Consider the following 15,974-nt stretch of genomic DNA (forward strand, 5'->3'; position numbering starts at 1 on the left):
CGAATTCAGCAGTCAGATTGATTAGCCTCTTGATGTATTTGAATTCTGTTATTTTAAATGCTTGGGTAGAGGCTGCTTGAGGATTTACTAGAACATATACCTGCTTTGGATAAGTTTTAGGCCAAGATGATTTCATCTACTAAATCTGTGGCTTAAATGTATTTCATTAAAAAAATGATGTCAACTACCAAGATCTTTCTTTTTTTTCCTCTAAGTTAGACCTTTGTTGTCTTTTCAGACTAAAGCAAAGCAAAGAACTGGACTCAGAGAAGGCTTTTGCCAATGAGCAGTTGACCAGAGCTATTCTTCGTGAGAGGATATCAAATGAGGAGGAACGTGCTAAGGCAAAGCACCTGGTGAGTTTTAAAGATTTAGTGGAAAGGTCTTGTCTACAAGGAAACTTCTGATATTTGGGAAAAGCTTGCCAACTTTCAGTGTGGATGATATTCATGTTCTCTTTGCTTAGATTTTCTTTATTTTTGCCTTTTACAAGTGGCTGACAATTTGCTAAGATTAACCATCAAAGACTTTAAGGCAGGTGTAATGAGAATTATTGAAGAAAAGATCAACACGGAGACACAGGCATCTTGCCTGAAGGGAACTGTTTGCTTGCTCCCACCCCGCTTGCTTTTGGTTTCTTTGTATTTGAAACCTCTGGGGTGAGCAGCCTAGCTTGTTCCTCTCCTTCCTGGCAACCACCAGATGTTAGCCTGGGAAGACTCCAGCAAAGGTGAGTAAAGTGTTTGGGTTTTTTTTGGCCATACCACGTGACACGTGGGATCTTAGTTCCCCAATTAGGGATTGAACCCGCACCCCCTGCATTGGAAGCGTGGAATCTTAACCACTGGACCGCCAGGGAAGTCCCAAAGGTGAGTAAGGTTTGATCAGTCGCTTTCTGGGCTTCAGAAAGGGGAGCCATTTTTTATAAGAAAGGAGATAATTTTTTCAAAGAAAATACTTTTTAAAAATTTAATTTAAAAAAAAGATTACATAAACATGTTTAAAAATGATTATTAGTAGAAGAAAATTTAAGAGGCACCCATAAATCTCTCATTCTCACGTAACCACGGTTTACACTGGGGTGTTTCCCTCTAGACAATTCTTATTGCTGGGTCTGTTACCTATTGAGGACTTTGAATAGTGCTGTACATAGTGTTTAGCATCATGAACATTTTCTGTATATAACCGAAATGTAGTTTTTAATGGCTGAACAATAGTGTTTTCTGCATGCAACATGATTGATTTAACAACTTCCCATTGTTAAATAAAAGTGCAGCCATTCTGGGTGAAGCCTGGGGTCCTGACTACTCATCCCTCACTTTAACCTTCCTAGAAACCCTCATATCACTTCTCTAACTTCTCAGAAGCTTTAGTGCTCATTGGAATATGGTTGGGAACTCACTGGAAAGATAAAATGTAACTATATAGTGGAGAACTTGCGATGCAAGACTCAGGGGGATGTCCCTAGTTCAGGCAGCTGGGGATCATTAACAATATAAGAAAAGACTCAGTTTCTCTCCTGTTCTTTTCCCTTGGTCTTTTCTTTGAGAGGCTAACTTATGACCAGACGCCAATAGAGAAGATATACAAGTAAGCCGATACGTAATGAATCCATTTCTTCAGTGACTAATCCAGGATCCAGGCTGAATGGGTAGGCAGTGAAGCCAGAGCAGAGGTGATGGACTAAGAAAGGAAAGTCAAGGGACCGGTTGGTGCCATCACGAGGACACACACATTGAGTGGAACTGAGGCCAAGAGATGTGGAAGGAAAGTCATTCATTGTGAATGGGGGATAATTTCAGGATTAAAGTTGTTAGGTGTTGAGTAATTCAGTCATGACATCTGCTGTGCTCCCAAGTTTGAGAATTGTTTTGAGGAAGTTGAAAACATATCAGGCCAGTGTGTTGAAGGGTCATTCCCACGTATTTTACAGCCTCCCAATTTGAAGGCCAGGGATGGAGTGGAGAGTGTTAACAGTGCTTATGGTGGAGGATGGTTGGGGAGCAAGCTTCTCGGTTTCTAGTGGGCGGAAGACTCCTTGGTTGGCATTTTTCTTTGTGCCCCAGCTTTTGCCTCTTCTCTTTGAAGCACTCTTTTCTCTACTTTTCTCGGCCTAAATTTGAATATATTGCCTTATTCTTTTAGTTCAGAGAGATAAGCAGATTGGGATTTTTCAAAAAGCTCATTAAATGTACACACAGGCACTTGAGATGGCATAAAAAAGGAGAGTATTCACAAGAAATGTGAAAGTATAAAAAAATTTCTTAACTAACAGTAAATAGAATATTATGTAATGTAGTTGGGTTGGAGCAGTATGTCTTCACATTTTTTCCTTGTACCTTATAAATCCTCTCTATTTCCTTGTCTGTTTTTTTGTTTTCAGGTTAAGCATAAGAAGCTGGCATTGTATATTCTGTTTTGTAGGTCTCTTCTTTACTGATTCAGGGGTTGTAGGGTATGGGTGGCAAATTACTGTACTCAGAACTCCTGAATTTCAGCATCTATCATAATATTGGCTAAACAGAGCCCTCAAAGCATGTTGAGACTAAGTAGAATTTATGTAATAGTATTATAGCTGATTCAGAGGTTCCCGTCCTGGCTTGAGCATTCTCAGACATTTAAGTGATAGTTCATGGCCACAGCAACATGGCTGCCTACAGCAATGTAGGTACCTGGTGACTCCCAACTTATTTACCAAATTACCCCCTTTATTGTTGTTATCATTATTGTAGAAGACATGCATATTCATTGGGTAAAGATCAGAAAATAAATACAGAAATAATAAGATGAGTTAGATTACCATTATCCAGAGATAATTACTGTTAACATTCTGGTTTATTGTTTTATATTCCTTTTCATATTACTGAGTCTGTATAAAGTATTTATATTAATATGTGTATTTGTATTTCTCCAAACATAGATAGTAGTATATATAGTTTTATGTAACTCTTACAGTAACCTTCAGATTAAAAAAATTTAGACTATATGATAAAGGTTTTTCTATACCACTAAGTATGTATTTGCATGATCACATTTAATGGTTGAATGTATTGCACTGAATTTTCCTCTAATTATTAACATAATACAGGGATATTATAGAAAATTTAGAAAATGTAAAAGTCACTAAGGAACCACCTCATATCCATTAGGATGGCTACTATTTAAAAAAAAACAGACAATAAAAAGTATTGGCAAGGATGTTCTGGGAATGTAAAACGGTACAGCCACTTTGGAAAATAGTATGGTGGTTCCTCAAAAAGATTAAAACTAGAATCACCCTATGATTCAGCAATCCACTCTTCCGGGTTTTTATCCAAAAGAATTAAAAGCAGGACCTCAAAGAGATATTTGTACACCCTTGTCCATCGCAGCATTATTCATAATAGCCAAAAGGTGGAAGCAGTCCAAGTGTCCATCCACAGATGAATGCATAAAGAAAAACGTGTTATATACATACAGTGGAGTGTCATTCAGCCTTAAAAAGGAAGGAAATTCGAACACATAATGCAACATAGATGAACCCTGGGGACATTATACTAAGTGAAATAAGCCAGTCACAAAAAGATAAATACTGTATTACTGTCCTTATATGAGGCATCTAGAGTATTCAGATTCAGAGATGGAAGACGGCAGGGTGGTTGCAAGGGGCTGAGCAGAGGGAGGAATGGAGAGCTTTGTCATCACTAGAAGTCCAGTGCGCTATCCGTTGCGCTGCAGAGCCACCTGGATCTTTTTAATGGGTATGGAGTCTCAGTTTTGCAAGATGAGAAGAGTTGTGGAGATTGGTTGTGTACCAGTGTGAATGTACTTTACACTCTGGAACTTAACACTTCTACATGGTTACAATGGTAAATTTTATATCATGTGTATTTTACTATAATTAAACCTTAGAAAAAATTACTAAGGAAATAGCATTGTTGCACGTATAGTTAATGTTTAGGGAGCATAAGGTTCTTTCTGCTACTCCGCCCCCGCCTGCCACGTAAATAGTCCAGGATTCAGATTCTTCATCCCACTATCCTGTATAACATGTGCTGTGGAACATGACTTCAAGTCTGTTTTGTCTGTTAGTGCCTTGATCCCCAGCTGTGGGAGTGGGCATCCTCAGAACCCATGACTCTTGTGAATGTCACCCTAAGAACTGTTCTGCTCTGAGTGCTGGACCCCCATGGCTGCCATTCTTAACCCTAATATGTGGGACTCTTTTGAGTGATGGCCAAACATTGATTTGTTCCTCTTTATTTAGTACCCAAATATTGCAGCCAGCAAGAAAGTAAAGGTTGGATTTCACACATTTGAAGGAATTGGAAGGCTGTCTTTCAGTAGAACTAGGGGGAAAAATACTGATATAATGTTAGTGCTGTGAGATAAAACTTCTCCTCCCCCTTCCCATTCTCCGCCCACGAACAGTTGACATTTAGATTGCTGTCTCCTTAGATGTGAGTCCAGGCTTTTTTCCCCCACAGTTGTTGTAGCAGCTAGCTTTGTTGAAGCTCTTTGAAGGGCAAAGTCATGATGGCCCTGTTGCTGAAGTTTTAAAATAGGATCAGATGAAAACTTGGCACTTTGGAAGAATTGCGTTAGCTGGAGAAGCCGTTACGTCCTGCTCTTGATTCAAGAAGAGTATACCAGTCCCACACTGTACCTCTCACTGACTGGTACCAATATTTTCATCAGCTGTTTCTACCCAGAGGTTTTGGAGAGGCAGTTTACTGATAACTGTATCCACATGAAAATGTTAACTAAAATTCACATGAAAGGATTAGGAGCAAGAAAGCAACTCTGTAAAGAATGAAGACTAATTAAAAGGACAGAGCCAGGAAACCTGTAAAGTTAATGTGACTTGACATTTGTCTATCTTTGAGAGCTCCTACATCTAAATCTAATATTTGCTGTGTCATTAGATTTTTTTTAAAATTAAAGAGTAGGGGGTTGTGTTTATTTGACTTTGCAGTTATATTTGATTTCTTTTTAAAATGTCAATTAAAATTTTGACTCACTCTTTCTGTCTTACTAAACAATGCTGGTTTAACATTAGTCATTTCTTGTTATAACCACAGAACTCTGTAGTATTTTTTTCTTTTTTAATATAGACTTGAAGCCACAATTTACTTACTTAAGGAAGTATTTACTTAAATATTCTGGAGCTTATAAAACTAAATGTGAAATCCAGGGAAGCCCTCCCTCACTTTTTGGACCGATGTTTTATTGAGTGCTTACTGTATGAAAAACATGGTGCTGGATACTAAGGATGTATAAACGAAAAAGACAAAATCCATAAGGAATTAGTGCAATGTGGGAGACAGATACACGAAAAATAATGTTGAGAAGCGCTGAGTCTGGGATTTCCCTGTGAAGGTCCAGTGGTTAAGACTTGGCCTTCTAATGTGGGGGGGTGTGGCTTCAAGCCAGGCCAAAAAAACAAAACATAAAACGGAAGCAATATTGTAACAAATTCAATAAAGACTTTAAAAATGGTCCACATTAGAAAAAAAAAAGAATGTTTTTTTTTAAAAAATGTGCTAAGTCTGTGATAGAGCCATGCCACTTATATCCTTGTGAGAATCCTCACTTAAGTGAAAGCAGGGATTTACTTTCATTTAACCCATTGCTGTCTGCATTCGTTCATTCACACATTTGAGAGCCTAATGTATACCGGTGCCTGGTAAAGAGTAAAGAGTCAATAAATGCTTGCTGATTTAATAAATGAAGAATTGAATTTACTCAGGTCGTAGAAATGGGAGGAGAGGAAGTGGGGAAGACAAGAAAAGATTTCCTAGGGAAGTGGTGCCCTAGTGGAATCTTGAAATACAAGTAGGAATTGCCTGTATGGTTGAGGAGTAGGGATGGTCCAACCTACAGTATTGCAGGTAGAAGCATGGAAGCCTGGGGACACTGGGATACGACAAGGAGTTGCTGAGTGGGAAGTACAGGGTAAGGAGTGTTGAGGGATGAGGCAGAAGAAGTTAGCAGGGCTAAGGTCATGAGGAGCTTGTATGCAACCCAAAGAACCATGGACTACATACACGCAAAGGTTTGAAATGCAGTGGCAAATGCGGGCATTTTGATAGCTCTCTTTAGTGAAGTGTGAAGGATGGAATAGAAAAGGGAATGAATGGAAACAGAGATCATCCTCTTCTGTGTTCCCCTTCATCACAAATTTATAAGACACCTACTATGTGCTACATGATGTCAGTTGCTGGGGATGCAAAGATGAATTAGATTTGGTTGCTTTTCCTAAATCTCCGTCTCCAGTCAAGTATAGGGTGTGTGGGGAAGGTCATTTGTAACTTGGATTTTCTTTTCTACTTAAGTTACAATTTTTGAATTTGTAATACCTCATAGTGTTTAGAAAAAATAACACAAAAAAATTAGGGTAATTGGATGCATAAATTCAGTTTTTGCAAATTTAAGCTGCTGTTTCACCAAAATGTCACTTTTCATCCTCAGTTTCCCTTTTGTCTGAAATGCTCCAGTGAAGCAGTCAAGAAGAAGAATGGATTAATTTTGTGCTGTGTGCTTTTCAGTTCTGTGTTTTGTTTGTGCTTCAAACTGTGACAGTTGAAATTTCATGGTAAAGAGAAAAAGGTTTTGAATTTGGGTTCTGGAGGAAAATGACTAAATTAAAGGAAATAGATAAGAATACCACTGCTGCCCAAGTATAAGTGAGGTTCTGCCCAAGGGCAGAGAATACACTTGGGGTTGTAATTTTGAAATGATCAACATAGTTCATGCTCAAAAGTTCTGTGTTGAAGAAAGGTAAGGGCGATCACTTGGGGCTTTTAGTATCATTAAAATTAACCAGGTAAATGAAGTTGCAGTGTAGCACTGGTTATCCTGGGTTCTTTTGTTGGGCACTTAAAAATTCTTTTTAAAAATGTTTGCTATTTTGGACTTCCCTGGTGGTGCAGTGATTAAGAATCCAGCTGCCAATGCAGGGGACACGGGTTTGATCCCTGGTCCGGGAAGATCCCACATGCCGCAGAGCAGCTAAGCCCGTGTGCCACAACTACTGAGCTTGCGCTCTAGAGCCCACGTGCCACAACTCCTGAAGCCTGCATGCCTAGAGCCCGTGCTCCGCAACAAGAGAAGCCACAGCAATGAGAAGCCTGCACACCACAACGAAGAGTAGCCCCCGCTCGCTGCAACTAGCGAAAGCCTGCACACAGCAACGAAGGCCCAATGCAGCCATTTAAAAAAAAAAAAAGAAAGAAAAACATTGCTATATTTTTTGGGTGCAATTTAGTAGTTCAGTTATAATCTCTATTAATGCACTCCCTCTGGTTATATATGCCCTGGGCTGGTTTTCTTGCTATAGACACAAATCCCCAATTGTTCTGACATGCATGGCATATTAATTTGCTTTGAATGCCAAAAATGAAATTAATGATTTTTGAGCTTTCACTTTCGAGGACGATTTAAATATAGAATTTCTTCTTTATGTCAGAGATTTAAGCCATTTAGGCATAAGGTATTTTCCTCAATGTTATTGGTGAGAATGGGACCTAGGATCCATCTGCAAGTGCATTCTTCCTGTCTCTTGCTCAGTTCCTATCTTACCAGGAAATGTAAAGGGCAGCGGCCCTCAAGACAGGTGGGGGCAGAGGCATACAGCATCACTTTGCCTCCTGTGTAAATGTTTGGATTCAGCAGGCCATTATAGTTTCCAGGACAAAGCATCCGTATCCCATCTTCTCCCTTTATGTACTTTGTTATCTTGTGTGCTCTTTACCTCCTGTGCATGTTAAAGCAGCATTACTGTTGTCAGCTGGAATGCATACAGCCCTGTGAAGATACTGTTAGTCAAATACTCCATGGAGTGGCAGGGCACCTTCTGGTATGTTTGTTTGCCACAGTAGTAGAAAAAGAGAAACAAGTTTTGTCTCAGTATGCCAACCTCGTCTTTACGTTAAGAGCCCAGAAAGAATAGGACTGCTGTTGCAGATTTCAGTATTGCTTGTATAACGAAATCTTAACCAGATGAATGTATTTCTCAAATGTATGTAGTCAGACCCCTTCCTCATCAAGATTTGCAGGAATACCTAGGATCTTAACATTACCAAATAGCCTTAGGGAAACCTGATGTCATGCTAAACAGATATTGAAGGGCCTAGAGGAGAGAATGGCTGAGCGTTCTTTTCAGAGTGGAGATTAAATCTCACTGTCGAGGTTGGTGAGTCTGTCCAGTGAACACAATGTAGAGGTGACTGCAATTTGCTGGTGTTGCTTTTTTTGAAGGAACTATCTCAGTCTGTGAGACCTGTTGACAAAGTGATTAGAGAAGAGTTGAGTATAATGCTGTTGATGTTCTTGCCAACAAGTAGTTGTATTTAAAGATAGCTATGAGGAGCAACTCTGCTTAGAGTGTGCTGTCTGTTGTCATTCTGAATGCACTTTAAAAATTCATCACGGGCTTCCCTGGTGGCGCAGTGGTTGAGAGTTCACCTGCCGATGCAGGGGACACGGGTTCATGCCCCGGTCGGGGAAGATCCCACGTGCCGCGGAGCGGCTGGGCCCGTGAGCCATGGCCGCTGAGCCTGCGTGTCTGGAGCCTGTGCTCCACAACGGGAGAGGCCACAACAGTGAGAGGTGCGCGTACCGCAAAAAAAAAAAAAAAAAAAAAAAAAAAAAAATCATCAAGTTTCTTGCAAACTAGTTGGCTCAGGGCAACATCTGTTGAGTGGTGTCATATGTTGTATCCCTGCCATAAATAGCTTATTGGCATCCCATCAGTTGGGTCATTATGGGTGTCAAGGTGAGGTATGGAGAGCATTGAATAAAAATCCATAGGTAGCTAAGGTGCAAAGGGCTGGTTATACTTCCATCTGTTTACAATGCCCTGGCATTTATTGTTAACTTATTTGCTTCACTGCCTGGTCTGCGATGAACTGTCATTAGGGCCTTGGAATTTTATTGAACTGACATCATAATCTCATCTCCTACTGAAGAGGCTAAGAATTATGGCCCTCAGTGTTTGCTTTAACCTGTAACAGATTAAAAGTTTAACAGAAGCATAATGAAGTCTATCAATCCTTCCAAATCCCAAAGAAGAGTTTTGCACATTATGTTTTGAATGAGACTCTAAGGCAAACGTGCTCCTTTTTTGTTCAACAGCAATCTTTCCAGTTTGTCTCCCTGGCAAGTCTCAGAACTGTCAGTTTTTTTTTTTAATTTTATTTATTTTTGGCTGTGTTGGGTCTTCGTTGCTGCGTGCGGGCTTTCTCTAGTTGTGGTGAGCGGGGGCTTCTCTTTGTGGCATGGGTTTCTCATTGCAGTGGCTCTCCCGTTGCAGAACACGGGCTCTAGGCACGCGGGCTCAGTAGTTGTGGCTCACGGGCTGTAGAGTGCAGGCTCAGTAGTTGTGGTGCACGGGCTTAGTTGCTCCACGGCATGTGGGATCTTCCTGGACCAGGGCTGGAACCCGTGTCCCCTGCATTGGTGGGCAGATTCTCAACCACTGCGCCACCGGGGAGGTCCCAGAACTGTCAGTTTTGATACAGCCTTGGAGAATTGCTTTCAGCCTGTGGTGCGTGGACCTCTAGTTTAGTGAATTCAGTAGTAAATTGAAGAGCAGTAATGTTTACTAGGTGACATACCATGTGCAGTGAGGTCTGCTTCATTTTTGTTTATTGGACAGTAAATTCTTCACAATGCTGAAGAACATCCTTGAGCAGCTCTGTATTTATTTCTTTTATGTATCCCGGCTTTTGTTGCTTAGATATGATTCCTAAATGGGATTGAGTTATGTTCTTTCTGTGTTTCTTGATGTTTTGAACTGTGCCCTGCTTTGGGGGGGTGGGAGGGATTATTGTCATGTAGCCTGGGGTTATTCCCTTCACCATAAAGACATTTCAACATTTTGTTCCAATGTGACTCTCTCCACGATTTTCTTTACTAACTATATTTTAAGGATGACTTCTTCTGAAAATACCAAGGGGCAGAATTACCAAATGAAGTAAGGCCTCCATTCTCCAGAGAGCAGGAATCTGTTTACAAACCTGCAGTATTTATTACATACCTCATTTAGCTCATTCATCATTTTAATAGAAAAATGAGTCATTTTAGATGATTCTGAAGTAATGCGAGGTAAGCTACATAGCCCCAGGCAGAATATGATTTACTCAGCCACCAAGCTGTTTTCAGAAAAATAAAATGGAATGATCAGCACCAATAATTTATGATTACTTGTGGTAAACTTATCAGATGTCTTCATTGTCATAGAAATTTGTTGATGAGATTAAAAGTTTAGAGGAGTTTTCTAGCAAACTTCTCCCCGTTTGTCCATCTTTTACGACAAGTGGCTGTAAGGTTCTGTACTTAGCTGTGTGTTTAAATTTCCTCTGCCTGCTTAAAACACTGACTGTAAATTTAATTCCAGATTTGTGTTGAATATTCTCTTGATAAGAAAGAACACCAATCAGTGTCACAGGGCCAGTTTTATTGGAGTTTATTATAAACCTATTTGTATACATTTTCTGCTTAGACATTAAATGTTGATCCTTTTACAGTTTCCTTAGCCTATCTGATCTCAGGAACACAGCTGGTTGATGGCCTGGAATCATAACTCCGAAATCGAAATGAGTCACAGAGTGTTTCTAGGTAGTGCCATAATGCTCATGGCCTATATTAATAACCAGCATCACAACAAAAACAGTTGGTACTTGTTTCTAGTATTCCTCATTTAACTAAGAGCTTTCAAGTCCAGCAGCTTACTTGGTGTTAATAAATGTTTGATATGGGTAGGACATCTATTGTTTCTGTTTCAAAAAGATTGTAAACCCAAAGGCTGCACAAAGATAGAGCCAGAGCTACAAATTGGATCCCTACTGCCTAGGTGATGTTATTTGGCACACAATTTAGCAAATTCAGTTATTATTATGTTTTTAGCCTATAGTGGATTGGGCCCACTGTATTAGAAAGGGTGAGGGGCTTTTAGGCCTAGGCACATGGACAGAACAGAAATTACCACAGACATAAACAAAAACAGGCATCCAAAAATCACACATACGATGAGCACACACAGGGCTACAAAGCATCATAGCGTGATGGGCCTACTCAACATAGAGGCAGGCAGCCCTGGCCACTCATAGGCCTTGTGTGTTACTGCCTAGTGAAATAATGCATTCATAATCATAACACTGTCAGGGGCTAAGAATAACCTGTTTAAAAGCAAGGAATGTAGTAATACATATTAGAACTAACGCTTCCATCTAAACTGTTGTGAATTGAAAAAGCTTCTGGCACTTCAGGTAAATTTCAGTATTCCAAAAAAATTCTCTCATGTGAATCTCTACATTGCAAAGAATAATGAGGTGTTAACTGTATACTTTTATAAAGTCTATTTTGAGTGGACTTATTAAAAAAAATTTTTTTATGGTCTGTTCTATTTTGGGAGAGGTTGATAGAGATACAAAAGGACCTGGTTAATAGCAGTTATTCATTCCCTTGCCCTCCTTTTTTTATGTGCAATGTAAACTTTTTATTTTCAGGGGAGGTGAGAGATGATTAGGTTATTTTCTACTTTGGATAATAAAGATGCACTAGTCTGGCAGGATGCTTGTTGAGGGGAATAGAGATAGGCTTGCTGCAGTAGATTATAATTGTTTTTTAATTAATTAATTAATTGATTTTTGGCTGCGTTGGGTCTTCATTGCTACGCATGGGCTTTTTCTAGTTGCGGAGAGCAGGGGCTACTCTTCATTGAGGTGCACGGGCTTCTCATTGCGGTGGCTTCTCTTGTTGAGGAGCACGGGCTCTAGGGGCCTGGGCTTCAGTAGTTGTGGCTTGCAGGCTCGAGCGCAGGCTCAGTAGTTGTGGCACACAGGCTTAGTTGCTCTGCGGCATGTGAGACTTCCTGGACCAGGGCTTGAACTCGTGTCCCCTGAATTGGCAGGCGGATTCTTAACCACTGTGCCACCAGGGAAGTCCCTTGCTGCAGTAGATTATTTTTAAGAGTAACTGTAATATATGTTAACAATGTCTACTTCACTCATGCAGTGGATTCAGTCAGTTTTGTGGTTTGTGTTTTCATTGAACTTTGGGAAAATTCAGAGTGATGATATTCCACAGGTTTTTCTTGTAAAGTCTACACACACGCATATGTGTGTGCGCACACATACACACGTTTTTCTGAATCATTGGAGCGTGGGTTGCAGACATCATGCCAATTAGCCCCCTTAGTATTTCTACCCGTAAAAAATTAGTGTGTGTTTCTTACATTACCAAGTACAGTTGTCAAAGTCAAGAAATTTAACATTGATGTAATATTTTAATTTTTAACCAAGATTCCAATGATGTTCCTTATAGCAAATTTTCTTCCAGGAGCAGGGTATATTCTAGGGTCATATATTGCATTTATGTAGTTGTCATGTCTTAAAACATTTTAAACATGATTTGCAAACAGTAGGATCAAGAGAGGTACTGTGTTAACTTCAATTAATGAATTCTTGCTGTCATTGCTAGAGTTTTAGAAAGATGAAAGAAGGATGGACGCAAAGAGGTGAAGAGTTTCATTCAGACATATAGATTAATATTCTATATTGTGGGTGAAGGAATAATTGTTTTGGATATTTTCTTTATATGAACCAAAACTAAAACAACTTAAATGCTTTTGCCAACATCTGTGTAGATTCCGTGTCCTTGAAATGTAGCAGGCATCCAAGTTGTATCATTAAAAATTATTAGAGAGTAAACTGTTCTACTATTTTTCTCCAGAGTTTTTTGAACAGTAATTTTATCTGAAGTATCCTTCCCTCCGCACCTCCCCTGCCCCACACGCCCAGTTACTACTCCATGTAATTTTAGGCAAATTGTTTTTCTTCTTTATGCCTTTTGTTTCCATTTGTTTAAAATGAGGACAAGGTTGTGAATGTACTTTTCTTTCAAGTCTGTTACCTCGATGAATAAATATATAAATACAGGAGTTCTTAGAGAATGCAAAGTTCTATATACTTATAAATTGACTTTTCATAAAGTAATTTTGTTTTATGAATAGGTTACCAATTCCAAGAGTCACATCTATTTTAATTTTCTTTAGTTATTAAAAACAGTCCATTTAAAAAAAGAAAAAGTTGAAAGCCTGTATTTCCTTGGTTAAATTGGATTTTTGTTATTGAAAACTTATTCTGATTAGTAGAAGTGATTTAATCATAGTCACAGTATAAATGCTGTTAGCAGTCACTGTATATTGAAAGGGTCAAAATGAGAGAGGGGTCCTTTTCTTGGATATAAGAAGATGGGATTTTTTTGCTAATATGTGTTTATTGGCTTAGAATGAAAACTCAGACCGTTGTTAGGAAAATAGACTTAAATTGATATCATTAAAAAAATATATATATACAATCAAATTAAGAGACACAGAAATTGATCTACTTTATAACTTTAAAAAATGACTGTTAAGTACCTTTCTGTGTTAAATGCCTTAAATTTCTGGGTTATAGTAAACCACCTATAAGTTCAAAGATTCGTCTTTTCAAATGCTTACTTCATTTTCCATTTATTTCCCATTTGTTTCTTTAACTCATTAAAAATCATTTGTTAATTTTTAATATGACCATTGTATCTCTACCTTGCCCATTCCTGACATAATTTTTCTTCCTTTGCTAACATCAACCCCCGTGTTAAATTTGCGACCCATGGACAGTGACATTTTTGGAATGTTCCTGCCATGCATGGGGGTCGGAGAATGTATTGGTGCTTCAACCTTTTTCTTTTAACTCCTTGAAGAACTTAATATATTTTAAAGAAACTGGCTCAGTTCTAACCCTGAAGGCACCAAAAAGAGCAAGTTCTAAACAACAACCCTCCTGCAGCATATTTTCACCATGTATCTCCTCCATCTTGGAGGTCACCATTTCCAAGGTATATCTTTAGCTCTGCATATGCTCTGCATGTATAACATTGCTTCCCCACTCTTCTTCTCCTCCCTCCTCTGAGTTTTTAATGTTTTCGGCGAGCCTTGGGAACATGTACACAGGCCTGTACAGTGACACAGCAAAAGCAGACTCTTGAAGTAGTCAGGTTTTGTCCTTGTAAATGACATGGGACAAATGCATGTGGTGGATTAAAATATGTTCACCCTGACAGAAATCTTTTACTTGAAGGGAAAAAGCCTCCCTTCAATTCTGATCACAGCAAAGGTTATGCTGCTGCCAGTGAGGGTGACTTGCCAAGACTGCCAGTTTCTCAAGCTCTGTTCTAGAGATACATTTGTCACTTGATTCTCAGCTTTGAGTTGGTTATAATCTTGTATTGGCATGCTTTGTTTCCAAATACATCAGTTTTCATGTTTCTTTGGCTTTTTCTCAGGATTTATGAAGGGGTGAGGGTAGATTTAGCTTTTTGTCTGGCAAGTAGCAAAGCCTGTTTGACTTTGCTAATCAATAATTGTAAAATAACTGGAAATTGATCCATGCCAGCCGTAAATCCATCCATGCATTTCTGTTAATGCCTGTCATCCTAGAGAAGCTGTACAAAAGATATTCCTGTCCCCATGTCATTGAAGACAGGACACAAGCAAGTGTAATAGGCTGCTTGTGTATTAAGGGGTTGTTGTTAAAGTGTCCACAGTTTGATACAAGGCTTTGGGAGCTGTTTCCCAGGTTTGTAGTATAGACATTGTTGGAAGTTGAAAAAAGTTTGTCACGTGAGCATAACCTAGTTTGGGGGCTTAGAGCTCGTCCTGCATGTGGGCAGAGTAGTGATGTGATTTGACACTATTGTTAGGTTATGCCTCCCCCAAAGTATCCTTTTTACTGATCTGGCATTGCCTCACACTCATCTCAGTTTGATCTGGAATTCTTATTTCCCTCTCTCTCATTAAGGGGGAAAAGTGCTGAGTGTTCAGTTTGACCGCTTTTGATAGACACATCTGTTACCTGGGCACAAAAGATGCTAGTTGGTATTTGGGGAAAGGGGACACACCTTTTCCTCCTCTCCCAGTTACCATGATGAGGTATTAGTGTGTCACATTGCCACCGTGTCACTGTGGAGGTTTTATTATAAGGCCTAAAGGTTCTAACCAGACAGGGCACTTTTGTTTTGGGAGGTCTGATCTGAGCTTGTGGAGCGCAGGAAGAGTCTCCTTTCAGTAACTTAAAAACAAGGGAGAAAAAGTCATCTTAGATAAAGTTCAGAACATACTCTGACTTCAGAACAAGACTTGCCTGTCATTGATTGACCATATTAACACGTCCAAAGAAACAGTATGTCGATCTTGATTTTTTTTCAGTCGTTAAAGTTTTAAAAAGATTATTTAATATCATGGGACTAGTTTGCAATATGATATTTAGTAGAATAAAAGCCAACATGCTCTTTAATATTTGTGTATCTGCCCAGACAGAAAGCTTGGTATAGGATTGTGCGTTTTTTTTTTCTTTCTTTTTTTCCTTATATTTTTTAAACAATTTCTGTGTTTACCTGATTCTCTGAATTGAATAAGTATTAATTTACTTATATATAGCAAAAAAAATAGATATCTTCAGTCATTACTTATTACGTTAGAGTTTTATATAGAGAAGGAAAGAAAAGATTCAAAAAGATAAGCAATTCTTGAGTCCATCCCACCCCAGCCCTGGTTTAACAATTGTGTGGTCCTGATGGATGCCTGCCTCTTGTGCAGATCCTTAATGCAAGCTGTCTTAGTTTCATGCCAGCACATTTTCAGGTCATAAAGCTCATCGAATAACCTTCCAGTTACGATTTGGCTTTCCACATAGATGACCTGTAGAAAGCACATGTCTTGGCTGGACGTCCCACATGCCTGTTCTTGGCAGGTGTGGTTCTTATTTTAAAGTGATAATTTGGCCTTTTAGTTGATTTGTAAGTCTCTGTAAACTTCTAGGCCGTTAGCAAACTAGGCTTCTAAATGTGCAGTACCAAGTTCACCAAAATAATTAATTCTTCACTGGGGCCTTTTGACAGGTGGCCCGAAGCCGTTTTCAGTGATAGCCCCTGTGCTGTGTGCCGGGTTGGGC

The 15,974-nt window shown here is 39.3% G+C and overlaps 1 protein-coding gene across 3 annotated transcripts in view; it reads left to right on the top strand.

Moving 5' to 3' along the window:
• CHCHD3 (coiled-coil-helix-coiled-coil-helix domain containing 3) overlaps window positions 1–15,974 on the top strand; it is a 305,751-nt gene that overhangs the window by 100,431 nt on the left and 189,346 nt on the right. For all 3 annotated transcript variants that reach the window (XM_027101894.1, XM_027101896.1, XM_027101897.1), the window contains exon 4: window positions 239–356. In XM_027101894.1, the coding sequence (XP_026957695.1) occupies window positions 239–356 (118 nt within the window). The remainder of the gene's footprint in view (window positions 1–238; window positions 357–15,974) is intronic.

This window comes from Aethalodelphis obliquidens, unplaced genomic scaffold (assembly GCF_003676395.1).
Source record: "Aethalodelphis obliquidens isolate GAN/ISIS:26980383/991018 unplaced genomic scaffold, ASM367639v1 scaffold5, whole genome shotgun sequence".
NCBI classification, from domain to species: domain Eukaryota; kingdom Metazoa; phylum Chordata; class Mammalia; order Artiodactyla; family Delphinidae; genus Aethalodelphis; species Aethalodelphis obliquidens.